At 40.8% G+C, this 16,616-nt stretch overlaps 1 protein-coding gene and 1 pseudogene across 1 annotated transcript in view; both read right to left on the bottom strand.

The window, feature by feature from the left end:
• Window positions 1–4,704, bottom strand: part of LOC140953589 (lactadherin-like) — a 69,524-nt pseudogene extending 64,820 nt beyond the window's left edge.
• A 3,123-nt stretch (window positions 4,705–7,827) lies between these two features.
• LOC140953791 (cysteine-rich with EGF-like domain protein 2-A) overlaps window positions 7,828–16,616 on the bottom strand; it is a 53,605-nt gene continuing 44,816 nt past the window's right edge. Inside the window, exons 3-6 of the mRNA XM_073403177.1 lie at window positions 11,491–11,637; window positions 9,293–9,415; window positions 8,492–8,603; window positions 7,828–7,879 (exon numbers count right to left, since the gene is read on the bottom strand). Coding sequence (XP_073259278.1) covers window positions 7,828–7,879; window positions 8,492–8,603; window positions 9,293–9,415; window positions 11,491–11,637 — 434 coding nt within the window. The remainder of the gene's footprint in view (window positions 7,880–8,491; window positions 8,604–9,292; window positions 9,416–11,490; window positions 11,638–16,616) is intronic.

The following is a 16,616-nucleotide window of genomic DNA, read 5'->3' as shown; positions in this document are numbered from 1 at the left end:
ACCTATAAGTGGGTTACCATGCTTACCTCGGGCGCCCCTCCTCCACATAAACAGGCCCTAAAAGTTAGCCCGGTCCCCTTTCTTTAGTTTCAGCAGTTACACCATTCACCATTTATCATTTGAGTCAATCTTTTACGACTTGAGTCTCACTTTTACGACTTGATAAGCTGTTATTATTTTTGGACATGAGTTCTTCAGTGCCAAATGTAGAGGCTTCATGATAAACTGTGCTGTTTTTTGAAGCTTGGGCTAACTTGTTCCTTTTTTCCTGCTTTTTTCGTTTAAGAGACCAGATTCTTTTTTGCTTGTGTTTGCTTTGTAAAGCTTAGACCAACTGCGGGAATTGTAAATGATATGACTTGTGCACGATGCTTGCTTCTCTGTCAAAACATGCACGTGCGACCGATCCAGCAGATAAAGAGAGACTGAAAGGCATTCAGGCCTAAGTTAAGCTGAAAAATTAATTACCTCCTTAGGAAAGAACTATCTTGGGTTCTGTCATTCTGAACATGGAGGGGGCGTTTTGTGTTAAATTTCTACCGAAATTTTCAGGGGACCATTTTTTTAACAACTGAATCGTAATAATTTGGTCATAAAATATTTTCACATATTTAATATGTGAAAAACACAACCACCGAAAATCGTAGGTAAGTTAATAGAAAAAGCCTGAATATCCTAGCTGTTTTGGCCTTTCTCGAGCTTTCATTGGAGATTCCTAACAGTTATTTTACAGAAAAAAGTGTTGGGTGTCCCTGGCCTTTAGCAAGTTCATTCACAGCATAGGGGAATCCTTGCTGACGTCATTGTTTCGGGGAATTTTGCTCATTAGCATTCAAGTTAACTCGTAGAAGACGTCACCTTATAGAAAATTACACAAATTAGGTTCAAAAATTGAAAGAGCTGCCGTTAATTTGAGAAGTTTGTGCAATTTTCAGCGATCAAAAACTACGAAATTGCTGGGTAGTGAAAACGCTAATGAGCTCATACATTCTTTGTAAACTTTCGAGTTTTTCGAAGAGAATTTCTGCAAAACTGTTCGGTTTATCGGGCTCAAATTTTCAGAGATAACTTAAATTATTCTGCTCTTTCAATATGCAGAGGTTTTATTTTATTAGCTTTATCACTGAGATAATGTATTTTATTGAGGCAAAAAATGTAAACAAGGATTCTCCTATTCTTTTGAAAGGTAATCGCCTAAAATTTTTCTCACCTGGGACCTCTGATTTAGTATGGAAGGGGATGATGGATTACCCAACAGAAAAATGCTTTTACCAGGATGTTGTTTTCCTGTGCAAACAGATTGAACTATAGGCTGATGTTATAGTTCATTCCCAAGACTGGCTCTCGCAAGTCTTACAAGGATCAATATTCAACTAGCAAAATATATTGAAATCATTATTTTCTTTACTTATGTCAAAACAAGGAAAATAAACATGAAAGTTATCTTCATCATTAAAAAACCTAGTAATTACCTTCTCGAGATTGGAGCAATGGTTGAAAATCAAAAACTACAGGGTGTTTCAAAAGTTCGTTCCGATTGTAAATTGTATTTTCCGCGAAGCATTTAATGCTTCTTCAGGCAAATGTAAACTGATTCAGGTACGAAATTTATCTAAATAACCGCTCAAAGCAATTTTAAACTAAAATCTGAAGAAAATATTATATTTTTTAATTTTTGGTCCAAATGTGCACGTACGCGAGTTTTTTACCATTTTTATTTTCCCTGCCAATTTTGTAGGGTTTCTATTTTCGTGTTTTTAGTTTTAAGTTTTGTTACGAAACTAAGGGCCTACACTGTTTGTGCTAGGGCTCAGGCATCTATTTTTACGGTATTCTGTCCATTCAGTCAAAGAAATTGCCAAATTGTTGAAGAAGTCTGAACGATGAGTGAACAAGTGGCCAAAAGTAAAGACCTTAGAAGACAAACCAAGGAGTGAATGGCCGGTTTTTTTTAACAAAGTGTGTGAGGAATGTTATCAAAAAAGTATATGCGTAATAATCCAACAAGACAGAAAGGTAAAACTTCAGCTTCACAATATCAAAGTTTCGAGCGCAAAGTGTGTGAGGAATGTTATCAAAAAAGTATATGCGTAATAATCCAACAAGACAGAAAGGTAAAACTTCAGCTTCACAATATCAAAGTTTCGAGCGCAAAGTGTGTGAGGAATGTTATCAAAAAAGTATATGCGTAATAATCCAACAAGACAGAAAGGTAAAACTTCAGCTTCACAATATCAAAGTTTCGAGCGCAACGGCATGGAGATATATGTGACCAACAAAGGTTAGAAAGCCTTGAAGAGAAAAAAGGTGGTGCACACCTCATGGTGGCATGGTATCAGAAGAATTTGCAAACTTTATACCAAAGGAAGACCGGCTGGCAAACTCACGTGTTGCGAATCCTCTAGAGACCATCTGGATTATCGTTGGTGAGACAACATACAAAGATCGAGCCCCCCAAAAAAACGTGGACGAGTTAAGACAGCGACTACGCTTCGCCTGGAAAAATGTGATTTTAGACACGCTTTGGTAGCTCGTACATTCTACACCTCACCGATTAGAAAATGTCAGAAATCATGAAGGAAGACATTCTGGTTACTAATATTTTAGTCAAAGTTAAATGAATGATGAAAACATACTTAGTTTTACAAAAAGTATTCTCAATGGTCAGGTGAAATTTAAGCGAAGAAAAAATCGGAACGAACTTTTGAAACACCTGTATAGAGTTACAGTTTAGATATTATAGTCTTTTACGAGCCTTGCATGAGTGTAAGCCACGCATGCATAATAGCACGCATAAAAATTGGTCTCTAGAAATTGACTGGGGAGCAATTGATAAAGCGTGCGATTGGACGATTTTGAATCGCAAGTCATGTTTATTCTCTTCATAGCGGGTATGACCTAATTGGGATTGGGCGGACCCATCTTAATGACTGGATATTAGGGGTCATGTCGCAGCTGCTCGGAAGAGAAGTCACCAATGGCCCGTTTCCCTGACCTCAAACAATACTAAAACAATTGGAAGAATGACATGTCATTGTTTCCTGCGACCAATTAAGGTGACATTAGGGTTAGGGTGCCAGCCCGCTTACCGCATTTAGACCGTAGCACAAAATGTTTTTTGTAAGTTTAGCTTACCTGAAAAACGGTACACTTGCTAAAACTTAACCGATCATTTACTACTTTTTCCTTTCAAGGGCCAGTTCATCATTGAAACAATCAGCATGGGATTCAAATTTGAAGTCCCTTTTCCTAACAATTAGTTCATGCGTCAGCGTGCGTATGTCGAGATATTGTGCACATGGGAAGTTTGGGGAGCACGAAAGAGACGTAAGAGTTGCTCGAGGCGCAGCCTTTTGAGCTGAGAGACGCCTTGGGAGGATTGCTAAGCTCACAAGAACTCGAGGTATAGCTTATCGACGTAATCAGCGTGCTCAATAGGAGTTTGAAGCAAGCTCGGGCTATTGAATTTGATTACATTCTAGCCATGTTATAATTCAATTTACTTGAACAACGGCCGTTCATTAGAACTGGTTATTCCTGCCTCCAAAGACCGCTGCCGTTTTGATATGTTTTTGCTATGCGAGGCTTTCGACATCGACGAGGACAACAACTTTACACGACTTACATGTACTGTTACTAACTCTTTATTTTCCCTTTACAAAAAGAAACCCCAGGAAATTTTTAAAGCTGCGGAGAATGCTCCATTCTTTATGATGGCTTAATTTTGTCTAAACTTGACGCCTCACTCCAGGGTCATGCTAAAAAGGAAAGAACAAAGCAAACCAGGTTAGCTATAGACATTGCTGTCTTAGAAATTTGCAATCAGGAAAATATCATTCAGTGACTGATCATGCAGTGTGCTCGCAAGATATCCTTAAATTGGTCAGTGTGAAAAAAAGACCTGTCTTTAAGTACCATTTGAATAAAAACTATATTTGAAAAGTTCTTTAAGTCGAAGTGACATTGAAAATAAAGTAAGATCTTCTATAGTGGTAATATTCAACACCCATCGACAAGACAATGACGGGTAACTTAAGCACTTTTATTTTTCATATTCCAAAGAACATTTAATTTTTTTCATTACCTGCGACAACAAGTTTCTGTATTGCTTGAATTTGCTCCTGAGTCAAAGCTCGGTTGTAGATCCGCATCTGAGCAATTCTGCCTTTGAAGTACCTGCCATCACCAGTCTTCACACCCATTGTGATGCTACCCTGTGTGGCCAGTTCAAGGCCCGCTCCAATGTTTAACGTCTGAACCACAGCTCCATTGACCCACAGTTTGGCTTCGCCAGAAAAACGGTCGTAAGATGCGCCAACAAACTTCCATCCACCCGCGAGGTTGGTATGCTGCAAACGTTTGGTTTCCGAATAATCACGTTTTCTGAAATGGACAAAAAGTTTCCCTTTGCGGACCCATAATTGAACACCTCAGTTTGAACTTTCCCAGTAGCTGAAAAGCGGTCCGTCTTTACCATCATAGTACACCCAGCACAGCATAGTCATCGAATATCGCACGTCCAAAGGTCCTCCAATCCTGTTGGGAAACTCGATGTAGCTTTCGGAGCTTCCAGAAAATTTATAAGAGTAGTTAGGTCTTCCATCGGGCCCTGGTGCCAAGGTAACCCCAAGAGGAATCCCTTTTGCCGCTCGGTTGTTAATCTCCTTGGTATCGTACGCAGCATTGAGGGGGAAGAAGGCGACAGGATCTAGAACTTGATAAAAGAATATTTATTATTTTGAAGAAACTGAATTTTGAGGCAATGGATCAATGAGGAGGGATCGACGATGGGTATCAGTGCACAAATGAAAAAATAAGGTTTATGATGGGGGTACAACAGGATATCTTTGCTACTCCGTGTGTATCTTATGTTATTATATATTGCCTAATATTTACGCCTGTAGTTATGGATTTACATATTTTTTAATCACCAATTAAAAGAGCTACATGGCTCATAAACGTGTGTTTACACTTTAACTCTTTCTCCCTTTTCTTATTGACTGAAGTTTATGCGGAAATTCAAACGGCAGGTTCGAAAAAAATGGCATAAAGAAGGCTAGAATGTTAATCACTCAGTAGTCTAGCAATTATGTATATTTTAAAGAAGTGACGACATTCAAACCTGAACTGTTACCACCAACCAACCTTTTTCCCTTGTTTCTTCTCTGTTGGATTATTTTTTGGGTCCAGCGTGAAAGCTGTAATAGTTGTTTATGTTGCAAGAAAATTTCTTTGAAGGTAGGTTATTCTGGCTTTGTGTTGTCTCGGATTCTACCGTTTGAAGGAGCCACAGAAAGCAGAATAGCCAGCAAAAATCTTTCTGTATAATTTTTTGTACTGTTACACCTCTCTAAGTCGTGTTTGAAGGAAAATAGTGACGAGATATATAGCTAAGAACTGTCTTTTTATTTAACTGTATCATAAAGTATTCCACCAATAAAACTTCAAGAAGCTTTCATCTTGAAGGGAGTAATTTTTGAAGGGGATAAGACGTGTCGTTGAATATTCGTGTAAAAGCCTTTTTACCTCTAATCAAAAGCTTTTTCTTTAACTGAATCGATTATGTCATATGTAGAGCGACTTGCACAAACCCCTAGATACTGAAGGGATTTTCAATGGACCGTTTTGACGGATTTTATGTGGCAAAACCAATTCAATTTCTACCATGCCAGTGAGAAAGGCATTTAGCTGGGAAACCCGTTAGTTTCATTAAGTTAGAGACAGTTGACTTCTGCCATAAAGGGCTCCCATTTATTAAATTGGGTGGCCACGAAATAACATCGTGTGAGGTACTCAAGCGGTGCTTTTGCTGGAGGCCAGGCGAAACACATTTTACAACATTTACGAAAAATGGTTAGCTAGTTTAATAATTAAAATTCTCAGACGACTTAAAGAAGCGGGTGTGAATGGGGTTAGCCGACTTGCGACAAACGGCGAAACATATTACTGACTACCGACAAAACGAGAAAATAATTACCCACTAGGACAGGAAAAATATAAACCGACTATATACCGACATATAAGACCGACATTATTTGTACTTGTTTTCAGAAAGAAGAGCTTTTTGTATTTTTTCTAGCTTAAGACTCATCAGATGGTCCAACGGATAGATGTGTTGATAGATTTACATTGCTACAACCATTATCAAAATCACAGAAGTCAAACCTTAAAGATACCACCAACTTTGTAAATTTTATTGAAGAGACAAAGGTGAAAAACCGAACAGTTTTTGTTTCAATGGACGTCACATTAGTTTTTTGGAGATAAAGGTATCGTCAACATATTTCCATAAGCGTGCATTTTCGACTACAAGGTCATCATAATCATAACTGAACTACCAATGCCCTAATTTGGTTCCCTGGGGGATGCCTGAGGGGACTGATCCCCAATCAGATACACATCCCTCATCATTAATTCTCTAAGATCTATTTGACAGAAAGTCGATAATACAATTAATTAAATTCAATTTACCTTTTTTCCCGTAGTTCATCATGTATTCGTGGAATTACGCCTTTTTTGCATGGGGGTGTTGCATGTTTTTTCTAAATACTGAGTGGAACCTTGATATAACGAAGGGCTAAGGGTCTGGCAAAATTTGTTCGCTATACTGACGACTTCGTTATATCGAGGCCCTTTTCATATATTTTACTATATAGCTATTAGCTGGTTAAAAAAACCGTTCGTTATACCGAGGACTTGGTTACATAGAGGTTCGCTAAATCGAGGTTCAAGTTTACTAAGGCTGGTTTTCACTAGCGACGGATTCGGAGTCGGAGTCGGAGTCGTAAGCGGAGTCAGAAGAGAGCTTATGACCTTTAGTTAGTAATAGATCAAAAATCGGAGTCGTAAGCGGAGTCATAAGCGCGACGGAATCGGAGTCAGAAGATCTCTAACGAATCGGAATGTTTCCATTTCTTCCGACTCCGTTTACGACTCCCTCGCTTACGTTCTGCTTATGAACTAGTGAAAACCAGATTAACGGAGTCGGAAGCAGAAGCGGAAGGATAAACCAACAAACACAATGCACGTTTACACGCTTTGTGATTGGTTTAGTTCTTCCTCTTCTGCTTCCGACTGCGATAATCTGGTTTTCATTAGTAAGCGCAACGTGAGCGACAGAGTCGTAAGCGGAATGCAGGGAACGCTGTTTTCACTAGATCATAAGTTCTTTTAAAACGCTTCTGATTACGACTCCGACTCTATGAAAACCAAATCTATTGTAAGATTTTGTGCTGATTTGTCCAAGATCTTCATATCCTATTTCAATCTAGCATTTCAACTATAACTCCATGATATCAATTTTCCGCCTATTTTTCCTTAACTCGGCAGTCGTCAGAATCTTGTAAGAGTTTAGCTTCATTTCTGCTGTTGGTTAAATCAATGCACATTCGGTCCGTCCATCGTGTCCTACCATGGTGTAATCCTTCCTTCATTCATTTTGTTCGGCTTTTCGCTTTTTGAAATTCGCTGAAGGGGCGGTAGTTTGTATTCGAGGTGAAATATAAAAATTACGAGAAAGAGCTCCAGAAAACCCTTTAAGAAGCGTAGTGACACAAGCATCCCAATAATTATTGTCTAATACCACAAACATAACATAGTTTCGAAGAATTGCCGATCTCATTCAGATTAGACAGATTAGCCACCATCTTAAATGATAAAACTACCTTCAATAGACTTGTTGTATTGCAGAAACGTATCATAAGAGTAATCACCAAGTCCTGTTTTGATGCCCCCAGTGTTCCATTATTCTATGAGCATAATTTTCTTCATTTAAGTAATATCTATATGCTACAGATCGGCTTGTTCATGTTTTTCTTTAAGAATAAGCTACTTCCAGTAGGCTTCCATGGTATGTTCTTGTCTAGTTCTCAACTTCATTCTTATAATACAAGAAATGCCATGAATTACAGATCTCAATTTTCTAGAACCAACTAAGGAAATTTACCATAGCATATCAAGTCCCAAATGTTTGGAATACCCTCCCTGCTGAATTCAAAGACGAATCCTCAAAAAGCTTACTAACAGCACCGACTGGCGACACCATATGCTTTGATTCCTATTGAAACACTTAAAAATGGGCGTGATTCAGGAAAGCACGTGAAGCCCACCTTATCCATAAAGCTAAGACAATTGAGCCTCTGGGCATCAATAAACGTGATGAACTGTAACTATATATAGAATATCTTTTATTTTTTTATTATCTTGTCTTTTTAAGTAGCCACACCATACCACGTCATATTGTGTAATTTCCGGTCATTATTTTACTTCATATATATTTCGTGATATCTCAATAAACCTGATGAAGACTGGTATTGGCCATTCGAAATATCGCAAGTAAACTCTATTTCACGTTGTTTGATCAGTCCCTGCAAAAGTCTTCTTGACTGTAACGTTTTCAATTTGATCTCTTTTTAATTGACTGGTCACGATCTTTTTGGATCCGACGTTGAGCAAGATTGATCGTACACGGTTTTTGGAGTGGTTTTCTTACCTTGATTCAACATACAATAAATAATAAATTATGTCACACGTCTCTGGATCGAGCTGCCCCATCTCTGCTGGTACTGCAGTAAACCCGGCGTATCTAATCAAGCGGTTCAGTACTGAATCGAACATAATCAAACGTTTGATTACCGAACGATCAACGGTCGTACTCAATCAAAATAGCGATTACAGAACTCCTGTTTGTTTGTATTTTATGTTTAAATATTAAAACTGATAAAAAGCAAAGTAATGAAAAAAAAAAAAAAAAAAAAAAAAAAAAGCCTAAATATTACCCTATTATCAAATAAGTGTATATTTTGCGACATTTTGTACGGTGACCCGTCCCCCTAATCCTCTTCGATCCTGTCACGTCACCCTTGGCTGCCCTTGAGGGCTTAGAAAGAATTATGGCGACAGGGATTTGGTTCCTCATAATTACTCCAGCGTGATTTACTTATAAAGAAATGGATTCTGAACAAAATCGAATCGGATTGAGTTCGATTGCGTTATATTTTGTTCGATTGGATCTATAATCGAACTAACAGCAAAATAGGTGTTCGATTATGTTCGATTACCGAACCCAATAGAACGATTGGTGTTCGATTGGGTTCGATTGAATTTTATAATAATGATAATAATGATAATGAACTTTATTAAAGTCTCATGTCTTATAGCTCAGGCACAGTGCCTTACTAATTGGGGAGACTAAATTTTGGTTCGATTTTGTTTGATTTGATACGCCGAAGTAAACTAACTTCCCTTCAAATTAACTTATAAAAAAAAAAAAAAAAAAAGTATTTTCACCTACCTTGGCAAGTTTTTCCATCGCCTGTAAACCCTTCCTTGCAGGTGCAGTAAAAAGATCCACGGGTATTGAAGCAGTTAGCGTTGATGTCACATACAGGAGAAGAAGCACTGCATTCGTCAATGTCTACACAAACAAACATTATTGAGCGGCATTTACCCCTTCATGAGACCCCAAGAGTACTCATCCCTATCTAATAACATACGTCTGTTAGCAGCCGTTTTTAGTAGGGACTTAAAGATCCAAGGACGCGCAACGAGAACGTCGCTTAAAATGTGAATTTGCGTTCTTTCAGTCTTTATCGCAATTATTCCTACCCACTTACTTTGTCAAATGTGGGCGAACCCTCCTGAAGTTGAATTCCTAGGGACCATATCCAAGTGCAGAGAGAGAAACAAAATTTCGTCGTTGCTTGTTTACGTACTCCATAAAACGCGAAAGTAGGCATTTTCACGTCGTGGTCATGCAAAAACGGGCAAAGAAATGTACAAAAAAGCGTGATGCACCTGCAGACTTGTTGTTTTGCTCATTAAACCTATCGTTTTTTTTTTTACGTTCTTGTCGCCGTCCGCGTCGTTGGATCTTAAAGTTCTTAATGTCGATCGTTATGCGACGACATTAAAACACGGCTGTGTAGCAGACTAATCTAACCTTATTCTCACCCAAGCGGTCCAGAATACGTTTTCACGATCTTCGTAATCCACAAACTTTTCCTGCTGAAAATTTATTCGACTTTTTTATGAGCGCAACTTCATTCTCCCGAGAAAAGAAAAGAAAAAAGATTTTAGCCTTCAGTTCACTTTAACAAGCATTCCGAAACGTTAAGGACGAAATGTTTTGTTAGCCTGTGGGCGGAACTTTACAAAGGTGAGATTTTTGAGATCATTGTTGCTCGCTTATTGTTGTTAGTATCGGCGAAGGCAATTAACTCTCGATCAATTCCTCTCTATTTCCTCTCTATAAAAAAAAGAAAAAAAATGGACAAGTGAGTTCGACAAAAGATAAAACAATTGAGGAGGATTAGAACGTGCACGCGCGCAAATAAAACAAGGTACGAACAGGGCACGATTTAGTTCAATAGCTGAATGGGGTGGGAGACTTTTTATTCATTCTATTTGTCAGACAACTGAAGCACAGAATTTAATTGCTTTTTTTGATGACGCTGTAAGAAGCAAGGAAGTCGTGCTAAGCGAAATCAAGAGCGACAATATGTCCCGCTCTTTTCGATGAAACACTTTGCAGAAGTCTGGTTTGATACGCCGGAGTAAACGAACTTCCCTTCAAATTAACTTACTAACTTTATAAAAAAAGCATTTTCTCCTACCTTGGCAAGTTTTTCCATCGCCTGTATACCCTTCCTTGCAGGTGCAGTAAAAAGAACCACGAGTATTGGAGCAGTTAGCGTTGATGTCACATACAGGAGAAGAAGCACTGCATTCGTCAATGTCTACACAAACAAATATTATTGAGCGGCATTTACCCCTACATAAGAAGTACTCATACCCCAAGAGTACTCATTTCTATCTAACATACGTCTGCTAGCAGCCGTTTTTAGTAGGGACTTAAAGATCCAACGACACGATGGCAACGAGAACATCACTTAAAAAGTGAATTTGCGTTCTTTCAGTCTTTATTGCAATTATTCCTACCCACTTACTTTGTCAAATGTGGGCGAACCCTCCTGAAGTTGAATTCCTAGGGACCACATCCAAGTGCAGAAAGAGAAACAAAACATCGTCGTTGCTTGTTTACGTACTCCATAAAACGCGAAAGTAGGCATTTTCACGTCGTGGTCATGCAAAAACGGGCAAAGAAATGTACAAAACAGCGTGCAGACTTGTTGTTTTGCTCATTAAACGTATCGTTTTTTTTACGTTCTTGTCGCCGTCCGCGTCGTTGGATCTTAAAGTTCTTAGTGTCGATCGTTATGCGACGACATTAAAACACGGCTGTGTAGCAGACTAATCTAACCTGCGCTTTTGCTCTTAAAATTTCCTTTTTTCAAGGCTTATTTTGTGTGTCCGATTAGTTAACATCTCCTGGTTAACTTTAGTCAACGATGCGGCGTAATAAAAAACCGTATAGAAATATTTTTCAATTTTATCTTTTCAGTTGTCATGACAAAGAACAGACAAAAGGAAAGTTGCATTTGTTAGAGGGCTCAAGAATCAGTCGACTATTATGAAACTGACTAAACTCACCGTTGGTCTTCATATTGCAATGAGCCAGAACAGATGTACCAGATTTTATAGTGGAAAACCAGTATTTTCCGCTAACAGCGTGTCCTTCACTCCTCTTTATTTCCTCACAAGTCTCAGCTGGCAGTTCTTGAATCGAACCAAGGGGAACTGAAGGTCAAAAACAATTCTTCATTAATTTATCATTATGCCCATTTTTTACTATATGCCCGCTTAGGGGGGAGGGGAGGGGGGTGGAACCCAGAACATCTCTTTTTTCGCGTGGGAGGCTAACAATGAGGGGGCTATAGATACTGTATTAAGCGGCTGAAGTATAGTTGTTCCCTAGCTATTCAAGCTGTTATTTATAAAAGCCATAACTAGGCAATTTTTGACTGTTTTTAACTTAACTTGAGAGAGGTAATTTGGTCAAGCACACTTTTAAAAAGTTCTAGAAATGAGCCGAAATTGTATGTGAAAAGGGCACCATAGGAAAGGAGTACCTTTACTGTCAAAAATATAAAAGGGTAAGGGATGGAGTTGAGCCTCCCCGTAAAAAAAATTGTTGAGTCCCCCCAGGTTTATGCGGCTGTCTTGACTCATGCGCACTGGGAAAGATATTATCTCACAACAGGATATCGTTTTTTTTTTCTCAACACCCCGTTGAAGACAGACGCACGATTTGGGCTCTGAGATAAATGTCTCAAACTCCACAAACCCCCGGCTCCGACGTAGCCGAACTCATCAGTGGAAGTAATGGCAGCACTAGCACAAGTCCTCTATCCACATCGGCCCCGGCCCCTCAGCGCAAAACCAGTCAACAGCACCGGCCGCGCAACCGTCGAGCGAGGGTGCCACCTAGGTGAGCCCCACCAAAGCAACATATCAGGTTAGTTTCTTTGATTGTTCTCGCTTTTTTTTCTGCCGTATGGCTACAAGGCACGTCCTCTCGGGGCTCGCGGCTCTCGGTGTTTACCTTCACCGCACCTTGTATTTAGGTAGTGTCATTATATAGCTATCTTTTCCCGCTAGCGTGCACATTTTCTTTTATCTTCATGTCTTCCACGTTACCAATTAGGGAATCCCTGTCCTGTGGTTCCCCGCCTGTGCATCTTACTTTAGTCTAGATGCTACTTCGTTCGAGATTGTATGAGTAGCACAGGCAACTAACGAATCTCGGGAAGCGGGAAGTAGTTGCCATTTTCTCATGAGAACAACAGAGATAACTAGCAAGTGCATGTGTGATAGTACTCGTGGCCGTTCGGCTGTTAGATTTGTCAAAAATTGTCGCCTCAAACTGATGTCTGACTAATATTTATCGGAGTTTGGCCTCTTGGCTTGCTATTGTGCAAATAGTCTTTATTTGTGCGACCAACACAGAAAACTGGTGAGTGGCCCCTCTTTAGGCCTTGGGGGGGGGGGGGGGGGGACATGCCATTAGGCCTGTTTTGACTTGTGCGATCAACACAAGAAACTGGCGAGTGGCTATGCGTTGGATCGCATCATGCCGTGTTGTAAACTGTTCATAGGCTTTATCATGATTTGTGCGACTGGCGAGTGGCTATGCGTTGGATCGCATCATGCCGTGTTGTAAACTGTTCATAGGCTTTATCATGATTTGTGCGACTGGCGAGTGGCTATGTGCGAGGCCTCGTTGGCCATTTTATTAGTCCTTTCGCCTAAGGCCATTAGGCGCGCTCTGCTATGAATTCTGCGACCAACCCAGAAAACTGGCGTGTCCAAGGTATATATAAAACCTTGACGGCAACGGACTAATAGGCTTTGTTGTTATGTGGACGACCAACACAGAAAGCTGGCAGAGAGTTACGTTCAATTTCACAGTGCGCACCAGCCTACAGAGAAAGATGTGCGGCGGCTAGGTCACTTCGTTATCTGTTTTTCGTTTGGGCGACCAATTATAAATCCTGGCGATTAAGAGAGAAAGTAGACCATTCGTCACTGTTCGTACATACGATATAGGGTAGAGCACCATCGCCTCTGATGCCTCGCAGTCCCGTTGGGGAGCAACGCTGTCCCTCCCAAACGGTATAGTGTCGGTAGGAGAATATTTTGGCCTGGATATGGACGAAAGAGACATCGCAACGAAAGAAGCGCAAGCCCTACTTTGCGCCCCGCAAGCCTTCTCGCCGCGTCTTACCAACGCATGGGTAGACGCCATCGTTGACAATCAGGTTCTTTACCACGCCTGGCTTCGTGAGGGTTGTAAAAACAAGGGTGTGAACAAAGCGCTAAAAAGCATTCTGGACGTGACTTTGCGTCAAAACATCGCGCTGTCATTACAGTTGCTACTGAGTGGTCTCAACCCGGCGGACCAGTCCTCGAGGACGTGGTCAGATGGCGATATCATGGTCTCGCGACCATTGTGGGAATGTATTGAGACAATCGCAGGACCTCATACCATCGACCTTATGGCTCTTGACTCCAACGCCCAATGTTCTCGGCATTATACGCCGTTCCCAACATCATGCTCCACGGGTACCAACTTTTTTGCTCAAAACCCCTGTCATACCTCAGAAGGAGATGACGAAAATGGCTATTTATTCCCCCCCCGCGTTCTTAATCGGCCCGGCATTACAGCACATTAGAGAGATAGGAGCGACAGTAACACTGCTCGTCCCTGACGTTTTTCCCAGGCCTTACTGGTGGCCTATTTGATGCCATTCCTCCGGCGCGTGACATCTGCTCGCAAATGCAGGGGATCCTAAGGCTCTTATTTGGCCCTCCAGAACACACGGCTTCTCAAAACCAAAATACATGCCACTTCCGTGAGACCCGTGGGTCTTCCGAATCACTAGAACAAATCCCAACTGAATCCTGTCGTGTTTTACATTTACTTTCAGCAGCACCCGCTGCGTTACACAGTTTGGAAACCTGTCCTTCAAGTGGAATGCCACAAATGTCTTGCCCCAAATGACCTTCAATACCGTTTTTGTCAGATGTGTGGGACCCTAAGGAGAAATGAACACCATAGTAGTGATAGCAAACCGGTCATTGACACCAACCCCTTGGAGTCTCGTTGGCAAGAAACTTGAGACCAATCTGGCCTGATCAAAATATAGCAGAAAGAAGAGTGCTCTGGAGCAAGAATTCGTGTCCTTCCTCCATCGCTTAAACCCACCAAAGTCACTCGACTGTGCGTCTCCGAGGGACATAATTTATTTCCTTATCTGGAGAGATAAGGATTCAAAGACCCACGTCCACAGAGATACTTGTCAGAATCAAGGTACAACGTCAAAAACATCCTCATCCTGTGGATGCCCCCAACGCCTAGCTTTTAAAACTGTAGACTCTTACGTAGGACAGCTTAGAGTTATTCTGCGTGCCCATTTAGAGACTACAACACTCACCACAAAGGGAGATCCAGTGCCCAATCCAGCAGCACACCCAGCGGTCAAACGGTATTTAAAAGGGGTGACAGAGGAACAGCTAAAAGCACGCGCTATCCCTAAACAAGCCGAACCTATCTTTATATGTGACCTCACCGCTCTTTGTCAAGTAATTGAAAGTAAGCTTCGATCGGCATCCACTGACCCAATTCATCTCTACATCTACGCTCGCGACATGGCCTACTTCAAATTGCACTTCTTTTCTGGCGATCGCCCATCAGACTTGAGCCATATAAAGGCTGCTGAAATTCTCCGTTTTCCGAATGACAAGGGTCTCATTTTTAACCACGTTTTCGGGAAGACCCTCCGTTCAGGCGATTCCAAGGTCTTTGCCGTCGCCAGACATCCAAATCAATTTCTCAGCCCAGTAAAGGCGTTAGACGACTATATGACCATTTGTCAGGCTATTAGGATCTCTGTGCCTACTGGTCCCCTCTTCAGAGCAACATGTGGGCAATCTTTTCTTATTGATGCCTTCTCCACGGATACCTCAGAAGCAAGGTTAAAAACTTATTTGACAGCAGCCGGTCTAACAAACAAAACTCTTTACAGCTTTCGCTGTGGAGGTGCGATTACCATGGCTCTTACTGGCAGCACACTGGATGACATTGTTGATCATGTCGGCTGGCGTTCGCATAACATGGCCAAATACTATCTGCAGCTCCATAAATCGCTTCAACCGGCCTCGGTGGCAGCAAAGATGGCTCTAGTTACACCGGAAACCACGGTCCAATACGAAGAGCTTAATCAGATTTGAGCCGGCTTTTTCGCAGAACACGACGGTTACGCTGCCATCAAAACGGCAGTCCTCTAGAAAATGTTGACCATTATGTGTGCGCTCACCGAACCGAGCTACACATAATAAACACAATCTCAACACTGCCTCATCCTTAGCTGGAATAGGGTAGGGATCAAAGGGTTTGGATATAGGATTGGGCATGCATCGGTATTGTTGGGGCTTGTATGTTCCTTTTGGCTTCTTACGTATTCCGGCGTTTTGTCCTCATACGACGGGTTTAGCCCTATCTTTTAAAGTAAGCATGAGTCGGGATATAGTACTTTCCTGACTCATGCGCACTGGGAAAGATATTATCTCACAACAGGATATCGTCTTTTTTCTCAACACCTAGGTGGAACAGGGAAGCGTCGGTTTGGGAGTGTCCCGCTGTGTAGTTTCACAGATCGTGTTTGTTTTCCGCCTCTTCCCCCCTCCTCTATATCTCGATTTATGTTTTACTATCCTCGTAGCCCGTTCTACGACGGGTTTAGCCCTATCTTTTACAGTAAGCATGAGTCGGGATATAGTACTGTCGCTTCGCGCGGAATAATTTTAAAAATCGTAAATATAGGAAAATTCTTGACTTTTTCATAGCCATAACTCCTTCTATTCAATCCCTTTTAGGTCCTTTTAACTAAGGTGTTTCGATATAGTTTTTCAGAAGCCATACCGATATTTTTCAATCGCTTTAAAAGTGATTTTATCCTTGTCTGATCGCTATAAATTTTCACCAATGATTGACTATAGATTGAAATTTGTCAAAATGTAGGTTGTATCAAAATCGACATTACTATGACAACAATAAACAAAAAACTTTGATATTGATAAACGCCTAATTTTGCGCGATCTAGACCAGCTATGGAAAATCCAACACTAGGAACTAAAAGTTGCGTGTTTAGCAAATAACCTCCGTAAGAAGTAAAATTCGACTAAAACGAAAATATATTTCAAACCTCAAATTAAAT

Source organism: Porites lutea, chromosome 12 (genome assembly GCF_958299795.1).
Source record: "Porites lutea chromosome 12, jaPorLute2.1, whole genome shotgun sequence".
NCBI classification, from domain to species: Eukaryota; Metazoa; Cnidaria; class Anthozoa; order Scleractinia; family Poritidae; genus Porites; species Porites lutea.
The sequence above is the reverse complement of the archived record's forward strand: the minus strand, read 5'-3'. Positions and strand labels throughout refer to the sequence as shown.